Source organism: Ochotona princeps, chromosome 1, assembly GCF_030435755.1.
Source record: "Ochotona princeps isolate mOchPri1 chromosome 1, mOchPri1.hap1, whole genome shotgun sequence".
NCBI classification, from domain to species: domain Eukaryota; kingdom Metazoa; phylum Chordata; class Mammalia; order Lagomorpha; family Ochotonidae; genus Ochotona; species Ochotona princeps.
In genome coordinates, this window is record NC_080832.1 from 45889089 (window position 1) to 45916679 (window position 27591).

A 27591-nucleotide genomic window follows, 5' to 3' on the forward strand; every position below is an offset into this window, starting at 1 on the left:
ACCAAGGCTGACCAGGGTGCTTGAGTGAAAAGAAACTTCAGTATTTCATGATTTTGGGCTTAAATATTGATAAAAAGAACAATACACATGACAGAACAATCTATATAGGCAGCTATATTTCTCTAGTTTTTTCACATTTTTCTCAATGTCATGTGGAATGAGAATTGAAATTATTTTTTCAATCAAAATACTTTCATTTCTAGCTATTTCTGTGTTTAAGTTCTCAGTTTGACTAGTGTAGTAAGAGTTAACTTCTTTTTTTCTCAAATTTTCCCTTGGAGCCAGTAGTACCTGTTTTAAGCATATTTTACTCATTCACATAATGGTATAATCACAGCTTGAATGAAAGTGATGTGATGATGGATTTTCAATGTTATCAGAATTCTATTCATTTATATCCCAGATGATCTTCAAAGGAAAGTCTTTCATCTTTGTCTGGAAAATTCTGTCAAATTTTTCATTCTGTGCCACGGTCAAATGATGTTTCCAATCTCCAATGGTGCCTTATGGGATAAATACAGAAAGATTGAATTAAATTTTCTGTGAATTTTTATGTTCATTTAAGAGAGAAAATTAAATAAGCACTTGAATCAACTCTTTGATACATAAAATGCTCACAAGGACCTGAGGACTAAATGGAACACCATCCTGGTCTGCCATGCACTGATGGAAGCTTAGGTCCTTGAGCCATCACTGCTGCCAGATCTGCATTTACAGCAAGTGGGGAATGGGAGCTGGAGCATGGAACTGAACACTGGTTCTCCATTGTGAAATATGGTTATCTTGGTCACTGAGCAACTGCTCACTCCTAGACTAGTATTTTTAACAAAGAAACACATAAAAATACTATTTCAAAAGTGTCCTACTAAGTGAACTGCATATGTCACATAATATTGTTCCCAATACAAGATTTCATGTGAGCGTTTCCTTCCATTTTAAATGGAAAGATGAGAGTCCTGAAGCTGAACTTACCAGGGTTCCAAAGATGCCATTGTTGTTTTACTGGTTAGAAGCTTGTGATCATTATTATGAAATTTAGCCCTTTCAAGTATCATATTCTCATATAAAACAAATGTGAGCATTAATATCAGTAGTTCAATCAAGTTATTATTGACATGAAATTACATTCCACTGATGTATTTGTGAAATTACAAGCCAAAGTTGACAATAAGTAACATGAAAGAGAAGCTATACATGATTTAAGTATGAATATCAAGAAGAGTTTCAATAGAAATTTTTCATAATTATTTATAACTTAACTTCCACCACTTAATTACAAGGTTTAATTAAATTAAATATGAGTGAGAACGTCAAATGAGTTTCTGTCAGAGCATTCCCTATGAAAGAAAGGCATGAAAAGAAATTCTTTTCGTATTAAATGTTTGCAATTTCAAAGCAAAGTTTACAAAGCAATTTTCAAGAAAAGGAACATGTGACCTAGATGGAAGTATTTATTAACAATTAATCAAAAGCAATATATGTATAGAAAAAAAACTTGCTGCTTTCCTAAGGTTCACTTTCAGTTAGGAACTTTGCAGTCCTCAACGTTAGTACATTTGAAAAAATTATTGGAAACCCTGGTGAGGTCTTCCAGGCACAAAATGACAACTTTTGGTGACTATACACAATGGAACATTACCTTTTCGCATGTAATATTCTCCTTTGTGTCTTGTTAGTCCTTGACTTTTCGGAACATGAGCATAGTTTGCTTGTGGAATGGACCTCATGTTTTCAAATGTAGCCTGATTGACGATATCATCCACATCCTCTTCACTCAGTTCTTTCCCAAGAAATCTGCTGATCTGAAGCACTGAACCTCTGAGATCCTGAAACAGTAACAGGTTTGAAAAGTTGAGTTGACAAAGAATGAATGAGTTTCTGCCTAGTATACACTGTGATTTGGTGTGTTTTTACTTTGAATGCTCAATTGATTCAAAATATGAAACCAGATCATTTCACATGTACAGAAAGAAAAAAAATGAATATGATTATTTCAAGTATCTGAGGAAAAACATTTTTCATAGAATCGAATTAGGTATGATGCAAAACACTTAATAACGTAAGAGTAGTAGAAATCTTTATCAACATAATAATCCATTTATCTGAAGTAATAATCAGTAAGGAAATCATTGTAAGACTTTTATCTAAAACTGGGAAAAGCACAATACTATTACTTCTGTTGAAAATAATTCTGAAAATATTAAACCTGGAAATCAGGACTTAGAATGAAAGATATTAGAATTTAAAATAAATAAATGAAATAATTTCTATTAGCAGACATCCAAATTTTACATGGAAAAGGTTAATGATAGTCCTAGAAAAATTTTCCTGGTTTTTGGTTAGTAAAAAAACCAAAATGCTAAAAACTAATAATGACCAAATATAAAGATGAAACAAAAATGAATTCAATTTTTTTATGTCAAAATAATTAAAATTATTTGCAGTAAGATTAAACACAACAGTGGTTAATTTTTCATGATTTTTTCAAAACATTAATGAAGACAATGAAATCCAATAGAAATGTTATTTCCATTGAGATATAAAATGCTCAAAGTTCATGCATTAGCATACAGTAACTTTGTTTCCCCATTACATCACCAAGTGATTCACAGTTCCAATAAAATTCCTCTAAATATCTCAATGATGAATTTATAGAAATTGAAAAAAATTGTCACACAGAGACATTATATACTTTACCTCAAAACTTTTCTCTCTGCTTTTCCATATCTTTTTAAATTATGAATTTTAAGGTGCAATTCCATAGGGTCTGGGATTTCCCTACCCTCTCCTCAAATTCCCACTGCCCACTGACCATCTCCATATTGTTACAATAGTTCTTCATAAGCAGTTATAAAAGCCCATTAGTCTGTTATATAAGTGTGCCCTGACATGTCTGGTACAAACAATGTCAGAGAGTCCAAGTTCCCATTATGTAGATATGTCCAACAGCTTCACTGGGAATCCATCTTTGATTTGGAAGTAGATGTGTATACAACATTGTGTCTTTACATCTGGCTATGGTAGTCTCTATTTCGCTGTCACTGTACATTCTCATGAGAAGACATGAAACAAAGTCAACAACATGTTAAAGTTAAAACAGATTAATAGCACCATGGAGCCAAAAAAATGCACCACTGAATAAACAAAGCATGGGTGAGGAAATGAAAAAAATGATGCCACTGTGTAATGTCTCTTGCACTGACCATCAGAGTTGCCCAGGAGCCCTAATAGACACACAGATACTAATATAGAGTTTGGAGCAGACAGGAAGAAGTCAGCTGCTCTGTAATTGCTCTGTCTGGCCTTATTGGTCAGATTGCCAATTTGCCTTTTCCTAGACCTCACCAGGTAGGATGTAGAGTTCAGTTATTCCTCACTTGCTAAGTTATTGAGGATTTCTCTGCTTAGCTGCCTAAGACTGTTCTACTCTTCAACTGTTAATATATGGCTTGTTAGAGTTACAAGACCGTTTTGATTGCCTAGAATGCATGAAGTTGATTAAAATCTTGCTTGAATACTATAAACAGCTAAGTTAAGAAAAAACAATTAGAAAATTTCCATTGATAGTAACATTGCTGTTTTAACTGCTTTGAAACTAGGGTGGGATTGTTTTAGGCGAAGGGGGCGTTAAGTAGTGACTATTTTGTTTGTGACCACTCACCTTTAATTTGGGGGGGATAATAACTATGTAACAAAAATAAATTACTAATCATTATTCTGTAAAAAATATGAATCCGTATAAGCATGACATTGAAATTAAAAGAACAAAACATCAAAACACACATTTTCATTAACCACACCTCTTTGAGGGCATCTGGTTTATTTCCCTGTCTTTGTTTTTTTAGTTTGTGCTGCTATAAATATATGGTTACAGATCCTCTTCTCATGCAGTTTTCCCTTCCTTTGAATCTATTCTGAGGAGTGGGACAGCTGTGTCATATCACAGGCTGAGTTGCACTTTTCTAAAAGCGTTCCATTCCCTCAAGGTCTTCTAATTTGTTGGCATATAGCTGCTTGTCATAGCTCCTAATAATTCTATGAATGTGCAGAGTATCTGTTATATTTCCTTTTTCATCTCTAATGCTGATGATTGGTATCTTCTCCCTCCATTTTTACTTTTTGATTAGTTGGGTCAGCAAGGAATCTATTGTGTTGATTCTCTCCAAGAAGCAGCACTTTCATTGATTGATCTTATGCATTGTTCTTTTAGTCTCTAGTTTGCTTGGGATTGCTTTGCTGTTGTTTTTCTATCTCCTTCAACTGTAAAATCAATTCACTTATTTGGTGTATCTTTTTTTAAGATTTATTTACTTTTATTGGAAAGTCAGGTATACATTGAGGAACAGTGATAGATAGGAAGATTCTCCATCTGATGATTCACTCCCCAAGTGGCCGCAACGGCCAGTGCTGCCCCGATCCGATGTCGGGAGCCAGGAACTTCCTCCAGGTCTCTTACGTGGGTGCAGGGTCCCAAGGCCTTGGGCCATCCTTGACTGCTTTCCTCGGCCTCAAGCAGAGAGCTGGATGGGAAGTGGAGCTGCCAGGATTAGAACCGGCGCCCATATGAGATCCCAGCATGTTCAGGGTGAGTACTCTAGCTGCTAGGCCATGCTGCTGGGCCCCTTATTTGGTGTTTTTTCCAGTTTCTTAAAAATACAGTGATTGAAATAAACTTTCCTCTTAACAGTGTTTTGATTGCATCCCATAAGTTTTGATATGTTGTGTTGATGCCTACATTTGTTTCAAGAAAAGCTCTAATTTCCCTTTTGATTTCCTCTTTACCCCATAATTTAGTACCATGTTTATTAGTCTTCATGTATTTGCATGTTTTCCTTGGTGTTTTGATTTCTTGGTCTCTAGTTTCACTCCACGATGGTCTGAGAAGATGCATGGTGTAATTTTGATTTTTAAAAATTATAGTGGGTCTTTAAATCATGTCTTTTAATTCTTGGACACTTTTTTTTTTTTAGCTTGGCCCAGCTCTTCTTCCATCTTTTTGCTTGTTTCTCCAATGTGACAAGAAATAACTTTCAATTCTGTGATTCCTTCTTCTGTCTCATTCATTCTATTATTGAGATTTTATACTGTATTTTAAATTTGCTCCACTGTTATTAACTTCTTTTTTTTATGAAAATATATATTTTTTATTATTTAACTTCATTAATTACATTGTATTATGTGACACAGTTACATAGATACTTGGGTACTCCCACCCCTGCCCAAACCCTCCCACCATGGTGGATTCCTCCACCTTGTTGCATAACCACAGCTCAAGTTCAGTTGAGATTCCCCCATTGCAAGCATACACCAAACATAGAGTCCAGCATCTTATTGTCCAGTCAAGTTCAACGTCTTCTTAGGTATACCCTCTCTGGTCTGAAGACAGAGCTAGCAGAGTATTATCCCAGTCAATTGAAAGCTCCATCATACCATCAGCAAAAATTTACATCATTATGGAATTAATTGACATAGTAATGAGTAGCCAACATGTTGAAAGTAAATGCGAGTTCCCAGCCACCTTCTGTGACCACCTCACCTATACTTCAATTTAGTTTATACACAACATATAACATTCAAAACATAACATGTTATACATAACATCATATCATCTTAAATTAAGGCAAACATGTGGTATTTAACCTTTTGGGATTGGCTCATTTCCCTTAGCATTATGGTTTCCAGTTTGGCCCATTTGGCCACAAAGAACTGCATTTTGTTTTTTTTAATAGCTGAGTAGTATTCCATGGAGTAGATGAACCATAGCTTTCTTATCCAATCCTCTGTTGATGGGCATTTTGGTTGCTTCCATGTTTTTGCAATTACTGATTGTGCTGCTATGAGCATAGGAGTGCATGTTGGTTTCTCATAAAACAATTGTTCTGGATATATTCCTAGGAGTGCTATTGCTGGATCATACGGTATGTTGAATTTGAGTTGTTTGAATATTCTCCATACTGATTTCCATAGAGGCTGTACCAGCCTGCAGCCCCACCAGCAGTGGAGTAGGGATCCCTTTTCCCTGCAACCTCGCCAACAAGTGTTGTTGGTGCTTTTATTCATGTGGGCCAGTCTTACTGGCGTTAGGTGGTACCTCATTGATGTTTTAATTTGGATTTCCCTTATTGCCAGGGAACTTGAACATTTTTTCATATGTTTATTTGCCATTTGGGATTGTTCCTTTGTGAAGTGTTTGCCCATTTCCCGTGCCCATTTCTTGAGTGGCTTGTTTGTTTTGGCATTTTGGTTGTTTTGTAGCTCTTTGTATATTCTGGAGATCAGCCCTCTATCACCTATGTCGTGTGCAAAGATCTTCTCCCATTCTGTGGGTTGCCTTTTTACTTTGTTGATTGTTTCTCTAGCTGTACAGAAGCTTCTTAGTTTGATGAGGTCCCACTTGTTTATTTTGGTCTTGATTTCTACTGCATTTGGAGTCTTTTTTAGGAAGTGAGGGCCTACCCCTAAGTGTTGCAGTGTGTTTCCAACATTTTCTTCCAAAAGTTTGAAGGTTTCTGGATGTAGGTTTAGATCTGTTATCCATTTAGATCTGATCTTAGTGTATGGTGAGAGATGTGGATCTATTTTTTTGTTTCTGCAGGCTATTAACCAGTTGTCCCAACAGCATTTATTGAACAGATCTTCCCATTTGCCTGGATTGTCGTTTGTCTTTTTGTCAAAGATTATTTGGCTGTATCTGTGTGGGTTTCCTTCTGGTGTTTCTATTCTGCTCCATTGATCTTCCTCTCTATCTTTGTGCCAGTACCAGGCTGTTTTGATAACCACTGCCCTATAGTATGTCCAGAGGTCCGGAACTGTGATTCCCCCTGCTAACTTCCTGTTCTTCAGGATGGTTCTAGCTATCCGTGGTTTTTTGTGCTTCCAGATGAACTTTTGGATCATTGTTTCCAGTTCCATGAAGAATGTTTTGGGCAATTTGATTGGGATTGCGTTGAATGTATATATTGCTTTTGGCAGTATAGACATTTTAATGATATTGATTTTACCTATCCAGGAGCACGGGATGTTACTCCATCTTTTGAGGTCTTGTTCAATTTCTTTTTTAAGTAGTTTGTAGTTTTCTTCAAATAAGTCTCCTACATTTTTGGTTAGATTTATTCCCAGATATTTCATACTTTTCTCTGTTATTTTGAATGGTATCTTGCTGGTTAAGTCTTTTTCCATCTTGGGGCTGTTCGCATACACTATGGCTGTTGATTTTTGTTCATTAATTTTGTGCCCTGCCACTCTACCAAACTCTCGTACAAGTTCTAGCAGTCTCTGTATTGAGTCTCTTGGCTCTTCTACATAAAGAATCATATCATCTGCATATAGTGAGAGTTTGACTTCTTCGTTTCCCATTTGGATTCCTCTGATTTCTTTTTCTTGTCTTATGGCCTCAGCGAGTACCTCTAGGACTATGTTGAATAGTAGTGGAGAAAGTGGACATCCCTGTCTTGTTCCAGATCTCAGTGGGAAGGGTTCCAGCTTTTCTCCATTCAGTATGATGCTGGCGTTGGGTTTTTCATATATGGCTATGGCCGACATAGGAGGAAGACTGTGAGAGAGCTCACAGACAGAGAGGCCTAGAACGCGTAAGTGGAGCAACATAGAACTACACGGAGAAGAACATGAAGTTCCCTGGACAGTGTGGATCCAAAAAAATCCACACAGCTCGGAAGAGCAACCAGGGAAAAACAAAACGAAGGGCAGGGAAGACGACTTTCCGCTCCTGACCTGCTGAGTCACCTTTGAATGCAGCCGCTGAAAGCCGCCAACCGACCCACCCGCAGACGCTGAAAGCCGCCGACCGACCAGCACACGCTGTGGCCGTGAGGACAGGCGGTGATCAGGACCTGCTGGCATCTGCTCACCCTGGTCACCAGGACCCGCCAGGACTCCCCCCGCTGCGTACACCAGGACCCTGAGCCACCGGGACCCGCTGGCATCCGCCCACCCTGGTCGCCAAGCCCCGCCGGGACCTCCGCAGCCTCCAGGTTCCACCCGCCTACACCCGCCGAGACCAGCAACAGACACAGTAGCTGAGAGACGCATCCGCGGCGAGGGTTCCCACCAGAGGAAGAGGCAAACTGCAAGAACCTGAGGTTTGAGTGAGTTGGGTGGGGACAGTGGTGGGTTGGAGGCTTCGGGAGTTGGCCCCCCAGGGGCATGCACAGAGCCTGAACACAATTGGTGCTCGTCTCCCCACCCCTCCCCCCCGAGACTCCAGCATCTAGAGACACCGGGAGAGTGCCTTGAAACTGCCAAAGCTGTGTCTGGGAGAAAGGCAAAAGGCACACTGAATACTCCCCCGTGCCTTTGCGGTGTGGCACTCAGCTGGGCGGTGCTATCCCACAGGAACCCAAGCACGCCTCTGGGCTGGGCAGTCCCGTGCTAGCGCTGGGGCGGTCAGTCCCCTGCAAGCGCTGGGGTGGGCGGGCCTGCGCAGGAGGCGCCTCCAGAGAGCACCTGGAATACCCCACACCCTATAGTCCCGTGCTCCGAGCCTTGTGATCCTGCGCACAGGGGGCGCACACAGAGAGTGCCTTCACTCCCCCACGCCCTGTGGTAGCATACCTGTAGGGGACGAGCTGAGAGTTATTAACTTCTAATACATCAGCTTTCATTTGATTCATTGCTGCTACTTCCTGTGTTAGATGTTTCTTAAACATCTTGATCTCCTGCATGTCCTTCTCATCGTTCAGAAGCTTTATACAAAGCATTATGAATTCTATATCCCCTGTTTTCTTGATGTCTTTCAGAATTAATTCCTGGAGAGCAATATTCATTGTGCCTCAGTCTCTTCTTCTATTGTGGTCATTACAACTCTTGTTGGCAGATTCTTCTCCTTAGGGCAGATATCTAAAATGTATTCCCTACAGGGCTGCAAGTCGATTTTATGTTCAAGCTGTGTCCTGGATTAGGAAAACACCAACTGTCCTAAATAACTGGTTTTTTAGCGGTGCTGATCTTGCCAACCCTTCTCTCTAAGTATCTTCCTTGCTCCTAAGCAAGATCCCAAATTTATAATGCACTAATAGGAAGGGTATTCTGAAGGTGCTATTCTATACCATTGGTAACTTTGCTACAGCTCAAAAATGCCTGCTTATTTCTTTAGGATTAAAGACTTCACTCTATAACTGCCTGCAAATCTTGGAAAATCAGATGCTTGCAAACCCCTCTATGTTGGTCTTTCATCACTCCCCCTTCAGTTCTTAATGGTGTCACATACTTTACTGTTTCTGAGAATATACAAATCCTTTTCCACTTTTTTTGTCTTATTAATGCTTATTTATTAGTTTGCTGTTTCTATGTTATTTTTAAGAAAATGATAACAATCTTACTTTTATATATAAAATTAAATATCAGAAATTAGATATACTTATGAAACATGTGTGATTTTTAGAAATCTTTTTTCTAATAAACAAATATTAAATTTGATATGATTTATTAAATGATTTATGATTTTGCTTGCTGGATATCTGGCCATACTGACATTTTGTGAGACCCATTTTTAAGGTTCAATGATTTTATCTTTCATATTCAATACCTATATTACAGTAATTAGTTTTGGAATAAATCAAGGAATTTGCTGTTTTCATTTATCAATCAATGCACCACTCAGACATTATAGAACAGTGACATTCAGCTGAATTCAGTTTGATTTAGACAGTATTTAAGACCAGTGGTAGCTGTTACTAACTTGTAATCTTGTCCTTTACAGGAAACTTTACGTTCAAAAATCAAGAGAACCTGCATCACAGAACACACACCCACACACACCAACACACACAATTTGGAACCATTAGGCCTATACCTGTAACAGTTTCTTACCCACAGCACAATGTTAATGGTTATCAAAGCATGGCTATTCCAAGGTTGCCTTTACTATTGCAGGTAAGTACATAAAACTATCACAAGGGTGATCATGCATAGGGAGAAGAGAGCCTTGAGGATAACCAGTAATGAAGGTAGAGGAAGGAAATTAGAAACTTAGAAAGAAGCCTGAGCAAGTGGGTTAGATGTAAGGACACCTGGGAGAATGGTGTTTCACTGGAACTAAATATATGTATACACATATATAGATAGATAGATATTTGAATAAAATCATTCTAAAAACAGCATTCTCATCTTACCTTCTTCATCTCCTCATACATCATGAAGAGAATATTGAAGTCATGCCTGTGTTCATACCAGCCTCTGATGTGATCAAACCAAAGACTTCCTGAAACTATCAGAAAGATTGATGTACATGGTCAAGATGTAGCATGCTATTTTTCCAACTTTTGGAATATTTAGAAATCAAAATTAACCCCCTAGTACTGGACACTTGCATCCATAAGCTGCTGAGTGCTCTGGGGAATATTTGCACGGTTTTCATGGTAACCTGCCTCAGCAATCCTATTCCAGGTTTGTAAGAAAGGATCACTACAGAACTGAGTCCAAACAGCTGTGTTTAATTATTTGCTTACTTTTCTTACCTGAAAACACAGGTTTCTATGTCTCTTCTTATTCCCTAACATCTGGAATTACAGTTTATTCTGTTATTGTGGATAAAATATATGAATATAGCTATCTAAATTCATCAGAGCCTGATCGGTCAATGCACAAGTTTCTTGTGTCATTGTTTTTTTTCTATAGTGTGGAATGGAATTGTCCACAGAGCCAATAAGGTTTTTCACAGGTATGTAAAAGTATATCCACAACCACTCAGTAGATGTACTGGTGTACCTGGCTCCAACTATGGATCTAGTTAGCGTGAATTGCTAGAACATTTGTGACTCTTTATTACTGTGATTATATCTTCTAAAAAATATCTTTGCAAACATGATGAAGGCTAAGAATCTACTAAGATGCTGACAAAGTTACTGTCAGAATTTAAGCACTTTGTGGGTTCTGCTCTTACTGCAATTTCTGTTTCTCTAAAATGTTTCCTACATTCAAGAGTTTTGCAATGTAACAGTGTGATGTCAAATAAATATTTGTTGAAAAATAACGTTACCATTTCCATCCAGAAACTTTTCTATGAAATCGTCTATGGTATCTGTAGTTTCAAAAATAGTTAGCCAATTTGAAAAATAAAAGTATGAGACCATAATATCCTTGGGATTTCTGTAGACATAAATAACCTGCAAATGAAAATACAAAACAGAATTCTCAATTATCCTTTCACATTTTTTCCTCAAGATTCACATATTATTTCATTCCATTAATGTATAGTCATTGATTTCAGCCAGTATGCAAGTGAACAATTTCTTTAAAAATTTTTTTATTTTATGGCATGGTTTAATAGGCATTGGGGTTACCCTTCCCCACCCTCTCCCACCCCGCTCCCCATTGTTCTCCTCTCCAGTCTTTCACTAGGTGACTTCCAATTGCCCTCGGAAGTCCAGCATACTGCCACTGAGGTGTCTCCCAACAAATTACAGACTTATCTGTTGTTTCACTGTGAGCCCATCCTTGTGTTGCACATACGGGAATATACTTCTCTCTGTTCCTGCCTGTTATAAATTTTGCTTGCCATTGCAAAAGTGTTTAAATAAGTAATATTATTCACATGAAATTGCAAATATGTTTATAATTCTAAGATACATTTCTAAATCTGACCTTAATTGTGGAGGCATAATTACGTTTTAGATTGCATATAATCTGCATCAACTACATTTCATAAATGTTACTTGTTGTTTTACATAGCAATGAAGATTAGTGAAACCATGCAGAAGTGCTTATGATGCTACAAATAAATACTCATATATTCAAAGGAAGTATTTCTATCTCACAACATGCAACACAGTACTTTCCTAAATGTTTTTAAAAAAAACTAACTCCTTGGTGTCCAGATAAATACATTTTTTGTTCTTGGAATATGAAAGCATTTTTTAAAGAAGAAGACACTTAAGTAAGATGAAAAAATTGAACATAAATGAATATGAAACCTCCAATAAAGGTGGCAGAGCACACAACATACATAAGCACCGTATTTGTAATTATAATATATAAAGCAAAAATTAGGACAATAGTATGAAATAATTTAAAATTGGAAATAAATGTCACTTCATTGAGTAAAATTAACTCATGCGGCTAGTGCAAATGCATAGTGGCTAAATGCTCACCTTGCATGCACGGGGATCCCATATGGCCAGTTTTGTGTTCTGGCTGCTTCACTTCCTATCCAGCTCTGTGCTAGTGGTCTGGGAAAGCAGTAGAGGACAGTCCAAAGCCTTGAGACCCTGCACCCATGTGGGAGACTCAGAAGAAGCTGCTAGCTCCTGGCTTTGGATCAGCCCAGCTCTGGCCATTGTGGTCACTTGGGAGTGAACCAGTGGACAGAAGATCTTTCTCTTTGTCTCCCCTTCTCTTTGTAAATCTGCCTTTGCATTAAAAGTAAACAAGTCATATATATATATATATATATATATAGCCAAAAAACATGACAAGAAGGACTATATGATATTGATGATTGTGCATATCCTAATGAAGATCACTTAAAAATACAAGTTTGCTTGTTCCAGATTGGCAAAGAATGAAAAAAATTTATTACGAGAAAAATATCATGGAAAAACATATTAGGGCAAAGTCAATAGCATTTCCCCTGCAACAAAGTATGCTTCAGTTTTACTTATTTGTGTAGCATATCAAATGTCAACAGTGTAATGGATCAAGAAGCTTCCTAATGAATTCTCAAATTAAAATCTTGCAATGCCATTTTCTAACAATGATATCATAATACTATAGTCAGGGGCAGGGTTCAGTTCATATCCCGAAGCCCCAAAATTAGGGCTATTGGCATGACAAACCATTACACCTGTTGTACCCCTCTAGGAGGACGTTTGAAGGTCAATCCACATCAGACAGTATGAGAGCAACAGCAATGGGTACCACCAAGCATGTATCACTTGTTAGCTGAATAGGGACAACCTTCTCTGTCTCCCTCAGCACCAAAAAACAAGGCCCTGGCTCTCATAATCCACAGGGTGAAAGGTACAAGATACGTAATCTAGGAAACCACATAGTTACTTCTCAGATAAGCAATATTTATATAATTCACTACCACAACACCAGCCTTAAAAGAAATTCTGATGGGAGTCCTACGTAAGAAATAAATATGAAAATATGAGACCACCGAATTCACCAGCAGATGGTTTATACTCAGTAACCAAGCAACAAAATGACAGGTGCTAGCTTTTATTTGTTGATAGGAGGCTTGAATATAAGTGGATTACATTCTCAAGCCCAGAGACTTTTATTGGTGTTGACAGTACAAGAAACTCACATTAAAATAAACATATTCATGGATTTAACAAAGAAAAGGCAGGAAATGAAATATAAAATACAATTGGAAGCAAAAAAAACTAGCTGTCGGCCTATCATCATATTCAAGGAAATATATACTTTTACTTAGGAACTAAAAACAGAGAAGATTATGATAAAAGTTACAATTCATCGCAAAGCTATTAACAGCCATAAATAAATACACCAGTCAAAATTCATCCCTGTACACACAATACTATTACACCTAAAGAGAGATAGGTTCCAAAAGAGTAACAGTAAGTGACTTCAGCGTCTAGCTCTCTTCAATGGACAGATCATCCACAAAGCATAGCAACAAATACACATTGGATTTGTATCACATTATTGAGAAAATAGACCAATGAACATTTGCAAGTCATTCCACCCAAAACTATAGAATGAACATTCTTCTACTTAGATCAACTATTAAGATCAATATCGAGTCTCATTAAATTTTACAAGGTTAAAATGTTTCTTCTCCAAAACAAAGAACAAAACAAAGAAATCACTAATGGGAAGAATAAGAAAGCATTCCTAGATACATGGAGTTTAAACAAAATACTATAGAATGATCCATATGTAACTGAAGAAATTACTACATTCAATTATTTAAAATATTTTTAAATCTATCTATATTTAATTTAGACTAAATTAAACTATTGAATTGAATCAATTAGTTCGATTAAATAATAATTAAAACACAACTTATAATTAGCCATGGGCTACAAAGAAGTATTCAGAGAAAAGCTAGAGCAGTAAGAACTTACAGGAAAAGAGAAATTTCTCAAACAAATGATATATCTAGACTAGAACATATTGAAAGATAAGAATAAATGAAGCCACAAATCAGCAGTGAGCAAAAAAATTCACAAGGATTGTAACAGGTGCAATTCACGTTAAGCATAAAAAACTACAAAAGATAACAATACCATGGCCTGTTTTTTTTTTTTTTTGAGAAGATAAACACAGTGTACAAATATTTATCTACACTAACAGAACAAAAAAGAGAAAACACAGATAAGTAAAATTTGAAATAATGGGTCACCTCATCTCTGGCCATTGCAGCCATTTGGGAAGTGAAGCAACTGAACAAAGACCCCTCTCATTGTCTCAACTTCCCACGAAAAATAAATAAAACTTAAAAAGAAACACAAGCCACCAAGAAATAGACTTATCGTAGGATCTAGCAATCTCATTTCTGTTTGTGTACTCAGAAGTGATGAACATGATGTATCCAAGAGATAGCTGCCCTACCATGTTTATAGCAGGCACCGTTCACAATCACTAAAATACATAATCAACAAAGTTGTCTAATGTCAGAAGAATGGATGAATAAAATGTGGTATACAAATATACTCACACACAATGAGATGTTAGTTCTAGAAAGAATGAAAATCTACAATTTGCTGAAAATATGGACATTACAATGGATGAAATAAATCAGACACAGAAAGACAAATTCCACATTTTGTCCCTTATAAGTGGATTTGAAGCCAAATAAGAAAATAATTTCAAAAAGACCAAGAAACAAAACAAAAATACTTCTTTGTATCAATACTGCTGCAAACATAGTTCTGTCAACACAATTTTTTATTGTATCTTTGCCAAACCATTGGTTAAGAAGGTCATGCCACCATGGTTTAGGTGATTTGCACTTATTTTAGATTTTACTGTGTGTGTGAGAAACGGTGATCTTCATATTTAATTCTTGTTTATAGCCCTTGAATATATTCCCACTGTTATACAGTTATTCTTTTTGTTTATTGAGCAATTCTGGCTGTGGAGCATTTTATCCTTCATTTTAATGGAATTAAAGGTTTGTTATCTCAAAATGAGACAAAAGAAAGAATAGAAATTTAAGAGAAAAGGGGGGAGAGAAGAAGAGAGAGAAAGAGGTGAGGGAATGTAATTAGATTCTTAGAATTGTTTCTGATCTGGCTTACTGCTAGTGCTTCAAAAGTCAATCGATGATGATTCAACTTGTGGTATTCTATTAAAAATACTTTGATGTAACATTTTTATTTAACATTAAAATCAAGGGCATAATATCCCACCAAGTAAAATGTTCAACAAGTAAAAAGCAGAAAGACTTTATATAAGTGGGTATATAGCAAAGGCTACAAGTAATAATTAAATGTGAAGATGATCATTTCACATGTATACAGTAAAATGCAACATAAGCACAGACCGCTCAGATGATGGTAGTATAACATTCTGAATATTGGTTTGACAAAGTTTAAACAAAGCTGACATGACTATGTTTTCAGCAATTTTGATACATACAAAATCACTTTACAAAATTTATGATACAATTCCATAGTACTGGGATTTCCCTTACCCTCTCTTCACATTCTCTTCCCTCCTACCCCCTGATTTTCCCTCGTATATTACAATAGTATAGTCCTTCATAGGCAGTCATAAGTCCATCATTCTGCTATTTAACAGTATCCTGGCATTGTCAATATTTCACTGACTCATAGGTCACACAGTAGCATTACTTTATTTTTCAGGTTCATATTCCTCTTAATTTTTCAGGATAGGAAAAATTTTCTTCTCCACACAAAGGCTTAGAAAACACATTAAGTAAAAGACACGCTAAAAACTGAGCAAAGAATGGAAAACTATGTAAAAGTTTACAGAAATGTATAGATGGCTAATCTTATTTTAGTATTGAACTCTCAAATTACTTAAAACTGAGATTATTTTATCTTGAACATTAGTAAATTTTGATATGCCCCACACTGTTGTGCACATAAGGAAAGAAACATTCTTACACATTCTCTGAGGCAGTGTTGGTTAACACAGCACATAAGACTAAGAAGATAATTTGGTAATAGTTCGAATACTTGGACAAGTTAATATCAATAATTAATTTTATGAAACATTCAACATGATAAAATGTAAAAATATCTCCAGAATTATTAATCAAAACATGCTTACATTGTAGTAATCTACATGTCTACGAAAAAGATATTGCCTTTTGGTTCAGCATACAATAAAGTCCTACTAAGTAATACAATAGTTAGAGCAAATGTACTGTTTCTGTCTGCAAAAAGTCCATGAGTTGTTTTTATGACTTACTTTAGCTTTTTTGTTCTTCAGACCTTTAGGTGCTAAATAATATGGAAGATGGGAAGCAAAGAGACGAGGGGACGGTCTGTTTCCAATGTCCGTTCCAGGGTAACTGTACTCAAAGAAGGGGACTCTGTCAACTGTGTCCACTTTTTCGGTTCTGTTCCGATGTCCCTCAAAGTAAATCAAGCTTAGAATCTGCTGCATCCACAATGTACCTGTCACGATGGAGAATCATATTTTTTTCGTATTTTTAATAATGAAAAAGTATTATCATTTATCTTATGATGATTTAGTGCTATTTTTATCTTAAACATTCCAAATGCATGAATGAGCTCACTTATTTCATGAGGTTTCTTCTGTATTTTACATTTAAGCCAGTGTTTTCCATATCTTACATTAAAGTTAATAAGATCAAGACTTGGGTTTTTATGATTTCATGATAGAAGTGATACTGGTCATTTAAGCAGCGTCTTCTGTTTCTCCCACTTTCAGTTGGATTTGTTAATACTAGGGATGGGGTACTTCTGGTTCTCCATCCATAGACTCCTTTCTAGTACTTTCTCTTTTATTAGAATCAACAAGTTAAAATCATTTGTCACAGATGTTTCAAAAGAAAATTTGTTCCGTTTTAAAGTCTCCATCTTATGAAACAGTTTTATGTTCAATTTCAATGTTGTTATTGACTCTTTGGCCATACAGGTCTGGTGACTAGAGCTTGGAAAATTCTCCATTTCTAATAACAATGTTCTGTGATTCAATAGAATCACACAGTTATATGCCGTTATTTATATAAATGATTACTCTGATTAATTTATTGTTGGCAAGGTGCACTTTAAGTCATATCCGTCACTATTGAAAGCAAAATACAGTGGCACTTTCATTTAAAATATTGTCAACATATTGAAAGAATTGACATGCCAAAGGTCACAGTCTGCAGTGTTAGTAAAGGTCCTCTATTATGCACACAGCCCATCATGAGCATTTATTATATATTCAATTTTGGCCCAGGAGTTTCAGGACTATTGTCAATGTGTTGCTGACTTTACTGAGTGCCCTGCTTCCTTTTGAAGTTAAGTAATCATATGAAGTCAAACACTTTAGTGAATCCTGTCCCTCGTAAGTCATAGCTTGGATATATGAATTTTTACCTGTTATTGGAACCTGTGCACATACATCATACAGAAGCTTTCAAACTTGTATCACCAGGAACCTTATCCCCACAAAACAACCTACTATAAAAAATATTCATTTGAATTATTGGGGCCTTGGTGTGATCACAACAAAGACCTACTGTAACTCATGTTGTACTACATATTATCTTTGGAAAAAAGCCAAGTGTAAATTACAAAATATATTTCTAGTTGCCAGTGGCAATTGATTTGTGTTTCAACAAGTGAATGAATATTGCTTTTTTGAAGGAAGATGAAGTCACACAAGTGTAGCACATTTTTTTCCTGATAAAGCAAAAATGCAGTAAGTTAATTTTTTTCAGAGGTTTATTTCTATTGGAAAGGCAGATTTACAGAAAGCCGGCAAGCTTAACTTGAAGACACAAGAGTGCAACACATTTTTTTCCTGATAAAACAAAAATGCAGTAAGTTACACTTTTTCAGAGATGTATTTCTTTCTATTGAAAAGGCATGTTTACAGAGAGAGGGAGAGAGAGAGAGAGAGAAAGATCGTCTATCAGATGGTTCACTCCCAAAGTGGCTGTAACCTCTGAGGCTAAGCTGATCCAAAGCCAGCAGTCAGAAGTTTCTTAATGGTCTCCAATGTGGGTGCAGGGTCTCAAGGTTTAGGACCATCCTCTCCTGCTTTCTGAGGCCACAAGCAGAGGGTTGCATGCAAAGTGGAGCAGTCAAGTCACAAATCAATGCCCATATGGGATCTAGGCTCCTGGAAGTTGACGGTTTAGCCACTTGAACTACTATTGGGTTGCATCCTTGATTTTGTTTGTTTTTCTTAAGGCTGGAGCTATCTGATCTGAAGACTAAGCTGACATCATTCTATACATAACTGCTACCTAGATTTTAAATACAGCCTTCTATTTATTGAATACTTCATTTGGCAAACAGTTACAGCTTTAAAAGGCAAAATAGGCTGAGGTCATATGTGAACGTGTGTGTGGGTGTCTATAATTTGCCTTGTTTGTCTTAAAACATAAAAAGTCATTTGTCTCTGTCATTGTATTAGACGATTCTGAATATTCATCAAACAACTGCCATTCAATTATGCAGGAAACCACTACTTTTTTCCTGAGATACATTGACAGTGGGAAAACTGCATTTTAAGCTTCACTGATTTCTTTACAATCACAACACAATCCTCTGTGCACCTTTTCTGTTCATCATCCTCAGTAGTTGGTTGAGATTCATATATTTTACATACACAATCCACCATTGCTTGCTAAAGAATCATCAAATATATGTGTAAAGCACTGAAACAAGAAATAGAGTCAGGGTTGTCAAACCCCAAGTGTAAACTACACCCTCCTACAGAGACAGGGGTTCTTACAATGCTTCAGGCAAAGAAGGGCCTCTGAAAGAGCAGAGGGAGCCCTTGCAATTGCTGGGAGAAAGAGCCACAGGCAACAGCCAGGGTATAGAGCATTCATAGCAGCTGGTATTGCCCTACTGAGGACAGTTACTAATTACGGTTCATCTCTTCTCTCTAGATGGCACTGAAAGGTAAAAAATGTTATTGTAATGACAGTGCTTATTTGCTTACATTTATATGGAGTTTCTCCGTATATGCTCCATATACTTTTTGTTATCTTAAGTTTTAATTGACATGTATTATTTTATTATTATATTTTTGACAATCTTTATGTAGTTAATTAGGGTAAAAATGTTCAAGGGTATAGGAAAGTGGATAAGACTATTATTTCTATATTGTTTTCTTCATGTTTAAAGGGGGGGTATTAAGGGAGAAGGCACACCCAATTTCCTCCCCTCCCCATGTCCCGGATGTAGGGCATGCTGCAAGGTTCTTGCTCAAGTGGTTTTGATAGTTCACTAGTTATGAATCACTGCTAATCTTGCCACTCCAAGCACTATGAGGTTTGAAGAGTCCACTAGTTGACATAGTCCATCATAGAGTCTCTGTTTGCCCCATATTTCACTACCAACATATAGCTGAGATGGCTGATGGACCTATTCTGTCTTCTGTCTTTTCTGGTTAGGGTTCTGAGTCCAGCATTTTGATTGGGGAGATCTCCAAAAAATCTTTGTCTGAGGTGTTCTTCTACCAGATTCTTTTTTTTTTTTTTTTAAGATTTTATTACTATTGGAAAGCCGGATATACAGGGAGAAGGAGAGACAGAGAGGAAGATCTTCCATCCGATGATTCACTCCCCAAGTGAGCCGCAATGGGCCGGTACGCGCCGATCCGATGCCGGGAACCTGGAACCTCTTCTGGGTCTCCCACGCGGGTGCAGTGTCCCAATGCATTGGGCCGTCCTCAACTGCTTTCCCAGGCCACAAGCAGGGAGCTGGATGGGAAGTGGAGCTGCCGGGACTAGAACCGGCGCCCATATGGGATGCCGGGGCTTTCAAGGCGAGGACTTTAGCCACTAGGCCACGCCGCCGGGCCCCTCTACCAGATTCTTGTATGTTCTAGTAAGTACAGGGCCCGGCACAGTCCATCGCCCTGATCAGCTGGTTGTTGCAATCATTGGGTTGGTTCTGTTTTCAGCCCCGACTTCCACTGGAACCAATGGGTGTTGCAGTCCAGCCTGGCTCTGCTCGGCACATACTTGGCCCTCACATAAAGCAATAGGAGTTGCAGCCTAGCTGGAGTGACCCACAATAGCTCCCACCATGCCCGCCCCCTACCCTGGTTTGCCAGTATGTGTAGCAGTAGTCCAGTCCAGTCTGTCCCACACCCCATTCGGTTCTCGTACATGTCAATGGGTATTAAAGCTTTGTTCCATCTAACCAGTTCCACTATGCAGCCAACACAGATGCTGTTGGGTGTCTGTCTAGCCACCCCAGCCCCTGTCCTAGTTTTCATGCCCTACCATGGAATTGGTAATCCAAGAGGGAAGAGCCCACTATTTCCCTCCAAGGCCACTCTCAATTCTGGATTGTGCACTCTCCAGGTGGTTCTGTGGTTTAACTTGACAGAAATAGACCCCCAGTGCCAGCTTCTGCCAGCTGATGCTGTGGCTAAGCCCAAACACCCCTCATCCACTCTAATTTATGCTTGCACCAGCAGGAATAATCAGCCCAGCCTGGCTTTTGCCTGATCCAGTCCACATGAAGCCTACAGGTGTTGTAGCCTTGCTTAGTCTGGTCTGTCCCCATCCCAGCTCACGCTCTCCAGTGAGAGTAGCTTTCCAGCAAGGGTACCTCCCCATATTCCCCCTGCTGGCTCCACCCCCTCCCTTCCTGGTTCTCACGCTTGCTGGTTGGGCACTGCGGTCACATCCAGTACAGGCAACCTCACGTTGGCATTCCGTATTGTGCACTAGTTTTTGTTGCAACCAAACCTGGCTCGACCCACACTGTTCTGGTGCTTGGATTTGCCAGTAGATGACGTGAACTGATTCAGCCTGGTCTGCCCCCGACCCATGCCAAATGTATGCCAATGGGTAACTTTCCATGGCCTATTCTGGGCTGTTTCCTATCATGCTTCTTGCGCTTACCTGCAGGGTCTGTGTCCTGCCAGAGGAGTTGCCCAGGTTTCTCCGTCAGAACCTCTCCCAATGCCAGATTTTGCTCATACCAGGGGGTCCATGAGCCAGCCCTACTCAGTTCACCTCCTGTCCTAGCAGGAACAGTGGCTTTTCCTGGCTGGCTTTCACCCCATTCTGGTTCTTGTTGTTGGATGTTTCAGCCCTGTCATGGCTCATCCATACCCACATATAGCTCACACATGGCTCAGTAGGGGTTGAGACCTAGCCTAGTCCATCCCACATCTACCCTGGTCCTTCAGGACACCAGAGGGTGTTGGAGTCTGGCCCAGCTCGGTGCATCCAATCCCAGTCCACACTTGTGCCAAGGGAGACTATGACTGTTTTCTAGTTAGAACGCAGCCCCCATTCCAGCACATGCACCCTTTGGTGGGAACCTCAACCCAGCTAGGGTTGTCCCCTTAGCTCCCCAACCGGGACTGTTCCCAGCCGTAGATCACATGCCTGCCAGTGGTTGCTCTGACTCAGCTTGGCTCAGCCCCTCACCTGTCCCAACCTCTGCCTTAGACACTGTGGCTTAGCGTTCCTGGCTCACGCAGACCAGTAGGTACATGAGCCTAGTTCGGCATGACCTGTGCTCCATGCTGGTTTCTAGTTTTGCTTGTGGGCTAAGGTTTGCTCAGTCCAGACCAGTACATGCCGTTCCATTACCAATTTACACATTAGGCAGCTGTTGGAACTACTTTGCCCAGCTTGTCCGACCCCCAGGTCTGGACCACATGTTCACCAGCGGGAGCTGTGACTCCCCAGGAGTGTTTCCCCCAGGTCTTCCACTTGATCCACTCCCGGACCCAGTTCTCATACATGCCAATGGGTTTAGGCCAGTGCCTGGCGTAGCCTGTCCTCCCATTTGGACTTGTATTAGTTGGTGAACATTGCAGCCCGGCCCACCCCACACCCTATTCAGGATGCACATTTGGGTGCTGCTGCCTTGAGCAGTCCAGACTGTTGCGGGTTCCTTTACCTGTGATTGATGGCAGGCTCCTTGGTCACACCTAGCTTAGTCCATCACCACCGCAACCCTCGAGCCAACCTCTGGGGCTAGAATTTCCACAGGATTTGGCCCACACATCCCTCACAGAATCTACCCCCAGATACGGTTCTTGAATGCTAGTTAATATCATGGCCCTGCTTGATGTGACCCTTCTCCTGAACCATCATCATGTCAGGTAACAGGATATGATTCTGATGGACAAGCCACAAGCCATAGGTTTTGCATGGACTGGTATGTGGTGGTCAGCATTGTTCAGTGATGACAAGTTTTTCAAAGAAATAGTTAATATCATTGGGAATCTTTATGATTGATTCACCTCATAGAAGCTCAGTGGGATCAACCTGGAGCTACCTAAGCAGCAAATTAAAGAACCAAATCCCCATAGCTGCTCGGCTGGGGTACAGCAGGGAGAGCCAGGAACCAAATCGCACACTGGCCTGGGGACAGCTCAACATGTGCACATGGTGGCTGGCATCTGGAATCCAGGCATCAGACACCCTGTCCTGAGAACCTCCAGCAGCCTGGAGGCTGCTGGAAGTTTAAACTCCCAAGCCCAAGGTCGTGCCCCTCCCCAATCCCACTCACCGCCCAATGATGGTGGTGGGTGGGCCCCGGACCTGCCCAGTCACGGAGAACTCCCCCCTTGGTGTACTCACCCTGAAAGGAGCAGCCCCCAGAGCCCAGGCAGGCCCGGGGACTGCTCACCATGTGCACGTGGTGGCAGTCGTCTGGGACGCCTGGTCCTGAGACCCACCAGCAGCTGGGAGGCTGCTGGAAGTTTAAACTCCCAGGCCCAAGGTCGTGCCCGTTCCCAGTCCCATTCACCGCCCAATGAGGGGGCGTGTGGGCCCTGGATCTGCCCAGTCATGGACACCTCCTCCCTTGGTGTACTCGCCCCAAAGGGAGCAGTCCCCAGAACCCAGGCAGGCCCAGGGACAGCTCACCATGTGCATGTGGTGGCAGTCGTGTGGAATCCAGGCATGAGGCGGCCCGTCTGAGACCCACTTTAGTTGACATTTAACAGATTGGATACTTTTCTAATATGAAAGTCCCCTTCTTCCTCCCCACCTCATCCTCTCCCTTCCTCCATTCATTTCCTTGCCTGATTTTATGTTTTTTAATTTTTGGGACAGCTTACTCTTCTTACACTCTATTCATGGCTTTAACAAGCAAGAAGCAAGAAAAAAATTTGGATGAGAATACAGACAAATAGTATCAAAAATAATTGAATAGAAAAATGATTTCACTTATATGCATTACCTTTAAAAGTAATTACAGATCATTGAAACTGCAGTAGGATAGCATGTTAACCACTGGTTTGAGAGAAGTCCAAATTAGAGTTTTACAAAACTGTATTTTTATTTGGCATATGGTTCTATCAGACTTACTTTATTATTGCTTATCTTAAAATGTATTTATTGCACGAATGCAGAGTATGATTGATTTCAGTAAATTAGATAGATAGATTGATTGATTGAAAGATGACAGATGCCTTATCTACTTCTTAAACTCCAAAATGCAGGAAATAACTTACTGAGTTACAACTGTTTTTCTCCTCTCTTAGCAATGAGCCAGAGTCAGAAACTAAAGCAGAAATCATTTATTCAATTCAAATATTACAATGTTGGGGACAAGTATGTTAACTACTAGGTTAAATATCTGACCCCTCTTATTCATTATTGAAGATTGTAAGCAGAGTTTTTCAAGATGACATTTATGGCTCAGCTGTTAATCTGCTTACCATGATGCCCACTTTCTTTATTGAGTGGTATATTAAGGATGCAATTAATGGAGTTGCTTCTGTTCACATAGGAACCTGGGACCATATTCCTAACTCAGTTCTGACTGTGATCTGGCCCAATGAAGTCACTCAGAGCATTTGGGAAATGAGTCAGTGGTTTGCACTGCTTTTCCTCTATATTTTGATCTACCTTTTTCTCAGATTTTACTCCGTGTATCTGTAGTAGTAGTACTGCAATTGTATAAGTAGTAGTAATAACCCTGTGTTCTAACAGCAAAATTTGTAACTGAGTTTTTCAAAGCATAAAATTTGAGTGGTGATTATTTTTACCTTAAATCTATCTCTTAGTGAGCCCGGCGGCATAGTCTAGCACCTAAAGTCCTCGCCTTGAAAGCCCCGGGATCCCATATGGGCGCCGGTTCTAATTCTGGCAGCTCCACTTCCCATCCAGCTCCCTGCTTGTGGCCGGGGAAAGCAGTTGAGGACGGCCCAATGCATTGGGACACTGCACCCACATGTAAGACCTGGAAGAGGTTACAGGTTCCCGGCTTCGGATCGGCACAGCACTGGCCGTTGCGGCTCACTTGGGGAGTGAATCATCGGATGGAAGATCTTCTTCTCTGTCTCTCCTCCTCTGTGTATATCTGACTTAGTAATAAACATACATAAATATTTTTTTTTAAAAAAGCTATCTCTTAGTGATAGAGAAATAAAAGCAATTAAAATTAAAAATACATCTGGTTGGATTTTCAAGGCATACTTACTTTGTCTTGTAATCTAATTTTATTGAGTATGAATCAGGTACATCAATAAAAGAAAACGATGAATCAGGAAAGAATGAATTTGCAAAAAAGCAAACATGTAAATTAATTTTACCACTAATGCTAACTACTAAAAATATACCTACAAAATTTACTTGTTATACTTTCTAATTTATACTTTTAACACCTGTCAAAAGGATAACAACATCTTACACAGCAATAAAACATTTTTGAAAACTGCGCACAATATAATAGGATTTTCCCAATAGAGGCTGGTAAAATGCTGAAACAATGTTAATTCTTATTAACTACATAAGATTCCCTATTAAATATCATTTAAAAGTAAAAAATACTTTGCCCCTATTATTGAGCATATAGTCAACAACTATATCTGCAAGAAATATATTTCTTATATGACCTTAACATCTACTTTAAGAAATTGTCTCTATCAAAATCCTACTCATTTTATAGAAAGGGATTATAAGGCCTTTTTCTCATAATATTCAAGTTTTCTTAATTTAATTTTTAGAGCAATTGATAGGCCTATGGTTTGCTTTTAATCTGTTGTTAAGTTCTGCAACTTCAAACTCTTTTTCTTGGCAGGTTCTAATGTTTCCCTACTTTTCACTTTATATTCTGTAAACTGCATTATATGGTTACGGATTTGTAACATTATAATGACAAGATACTGTTTTTTTGTCACATCCTTGTGACTGATCTTCATATATATGTATATAATGTGCATGCAGTGTTCATACATATGAACATACATGCAGTTTTATTGAAATACATACATTATTGTACATTATATGCATGTTTTGACTGAAATATATTATATATATATATATATATATTTTTTTTTTTTTTTCAGACCACATGAATAGGTAAATTTTTACCTAGCATCTCATCTGGTTCAAATTTTGATTTCTTCATATATTCCATAAGAAATGAAAATATACAAATCATGCTTTTTTCTGATCCTAAATTGTCATTTTAATGTGGGTTGGTTTACTGCTGCCTCTTGAAAATGGATTGCATTTGTACAAGTGTTCTACCAAATCAAAGTGAAGACTGTTATCAGAGGAGCATCTGCTTAAACTTACCTGATTTGGGATATGTGATTACGAAAACATCATCTTCTCTAATTTCAAAGTTTTCTGTATTTTCTACTCTGTTCATATCAGCAATGCTGTTGAAATTATAACCTTTAAAGTTGAATAAATATTTTCCTGTGTTGTTCATAATTTTCACCTGGCAGGAAAAACAGAAACAGAATGACTAACACTTTGGGACTGTTCAACAAATGCCAAGCACAATTTAAATGCCAGGTCTACCAGTTCATTTTCCACATTGCATACATGCAGCAGTTTTAATTTCATAATAATTCAATGTTGCTTTATGGCTTTTATCAATATTTTAGAAATGAGCAAACTAAGAGACTATGAGTTTATATACAGCTTTCTCTATGATATTTCAAGGAAAGTTGAGGAGACTGAGGTGAAGAGAAGTTCAATACATTAATTATGGTTGAACAGCATGTTTGAGCAGACCTGGGAAGATTTGATATTAACTATTTGGTCAGATTCTGTAATTCTAACATAGCACTGCTTAGAATTTATGATTTTATTAGTTACTTTTCAAATTGATACAGAACTAAGAATTTTAATGAATGTAATGTAAACAGTGACTGACTCTCTCACTTATTATATCATTATTGTGACAAAGAGAAGAGGGAAAACAGAAAATTGGAAAAAGAAGAGTTTTGAAAGAGGCTTTATATCTTTTGTTTCCTACTCACAGTTGTTGACATCCTGATGAAGACAATTCCTCTGGATAAAATTTCAAGGAATGATGGGAATTAGCGTGTTACTCACTGTAAATATCCTCTGAAATGTTTGTTTTGGCAAATGAATGAGTTTTTCAAACATTAACATGCAGGAACCAGCGGCATGACCTAGTGGCTAAAGTCCTCACCTTGAATATGCTGGGATCCCATATGGGCGCTGGTTCTAATCCCGGCAGCTCCACTTCCCATCTAACTCCCTGCTTGTGGCCTGGGAACGCAGTCAAGGACAGCCCAAAGCCTTGGAACTCTGCACCTCTGTGTGAGACATGGAAGAAGTTCTTTGATCCTGGCACTGGATTAGCAAAGCACCAGCTGTTGTGCTCACTTGGGGAGTGAATCATTGGACGGAAGATCTTTCCCTCTGTCCCTCCTCCTCTCTGTATATTTGACTTTCCAATAAATCTTAAACAAAATCAACATGCAGGTCAGTTTGCTAAACTAAGTAAGATTCTGTTGACGTTAGGATAATCACATCATGTCTTTGAAGAAATGTCATGGACTTCAACTTGTAGAGATCCTAAGGAAAGCTATGATTTGACATAAATTACAAATACCACATGATGGAAAATATGAACATACAAATGTATTGTATTCCAGAGGAATTACTTCCCTGCACATTTGTATGGCAAGTAAAGTCCTGTAGGTAGAACTCATGATGTTAGTGTTTTACTCAGTTATTCACTTGAACTATTCCACTTTTTAAAATTTTTTTAAAGCCATCTGATTTGTGATTTGCGTGTGAAAAACTGGTTGTACCACTGGAAGCATCCATTTACCTATATATCTTTACTTTTTAAATTTAAACTTAGCAGTGTGTAACGTTCAAGCAAGATTTTACAAAACTTAGTGCATTCTAGGCAATCAAAACAATCTTCTAGCTCTAACAAGCCATAAATAAACAATTGAAGAGTAGAACAGTCGTAGGCAGGTAAGCAGAGAAATCTCCAACAACTAAGCAAGTGAGGACTAACTGAACTCTGCATCATACTTGGTGAGGTCTAGAAAAGCCAAATCAGGAGCCTGACCAGTTAGGTTCAGGCTGAACAGTTACAACCCAGCTGACTTCTTCCTGTCTGTTCACAACTTTCTATATCAGTCTCTCTGTGTCTATCAGAGCTAATTTTGGGGGCTCCTGAGTGACCCTGATGGTCAATGCAAGAGAGAGAATGGGGAGTCAAAGCTGGAACTAAGTGAGGA

At 38.7% G+C, this 27591-nt stretch overlaps 1 protein-coding gene across 1 annotated transcript; it reads right to left on the reverse strand.

Annotated features, from left to right (window-relative positions):
• Window positions 1–384: 384 nt before the first annotated feature.
• Window positions 385–25790, reverse strand: LOC101516384 (amine sulfotransferase-like). Its single transcript, XM_012930469.3, has 6 exons — window positions 25652–25790; window positions 16366–16574; window positions 10997–11123; window positions 10131–10225; window positions 1640–1826; window positions 385–503 (listed from the first exon to the last, which is right to left on the reverse strand). The coding sequence occupies exons 1-6, from the start codon at window positions 25788–25790 to the stop codon at window positions 385–387; spliced, it is 876 nt and encodes a 291-aa protein (XP_012785923.2).
• Window positions 25791–27591: the final 1801 nt, after the last annotated feature.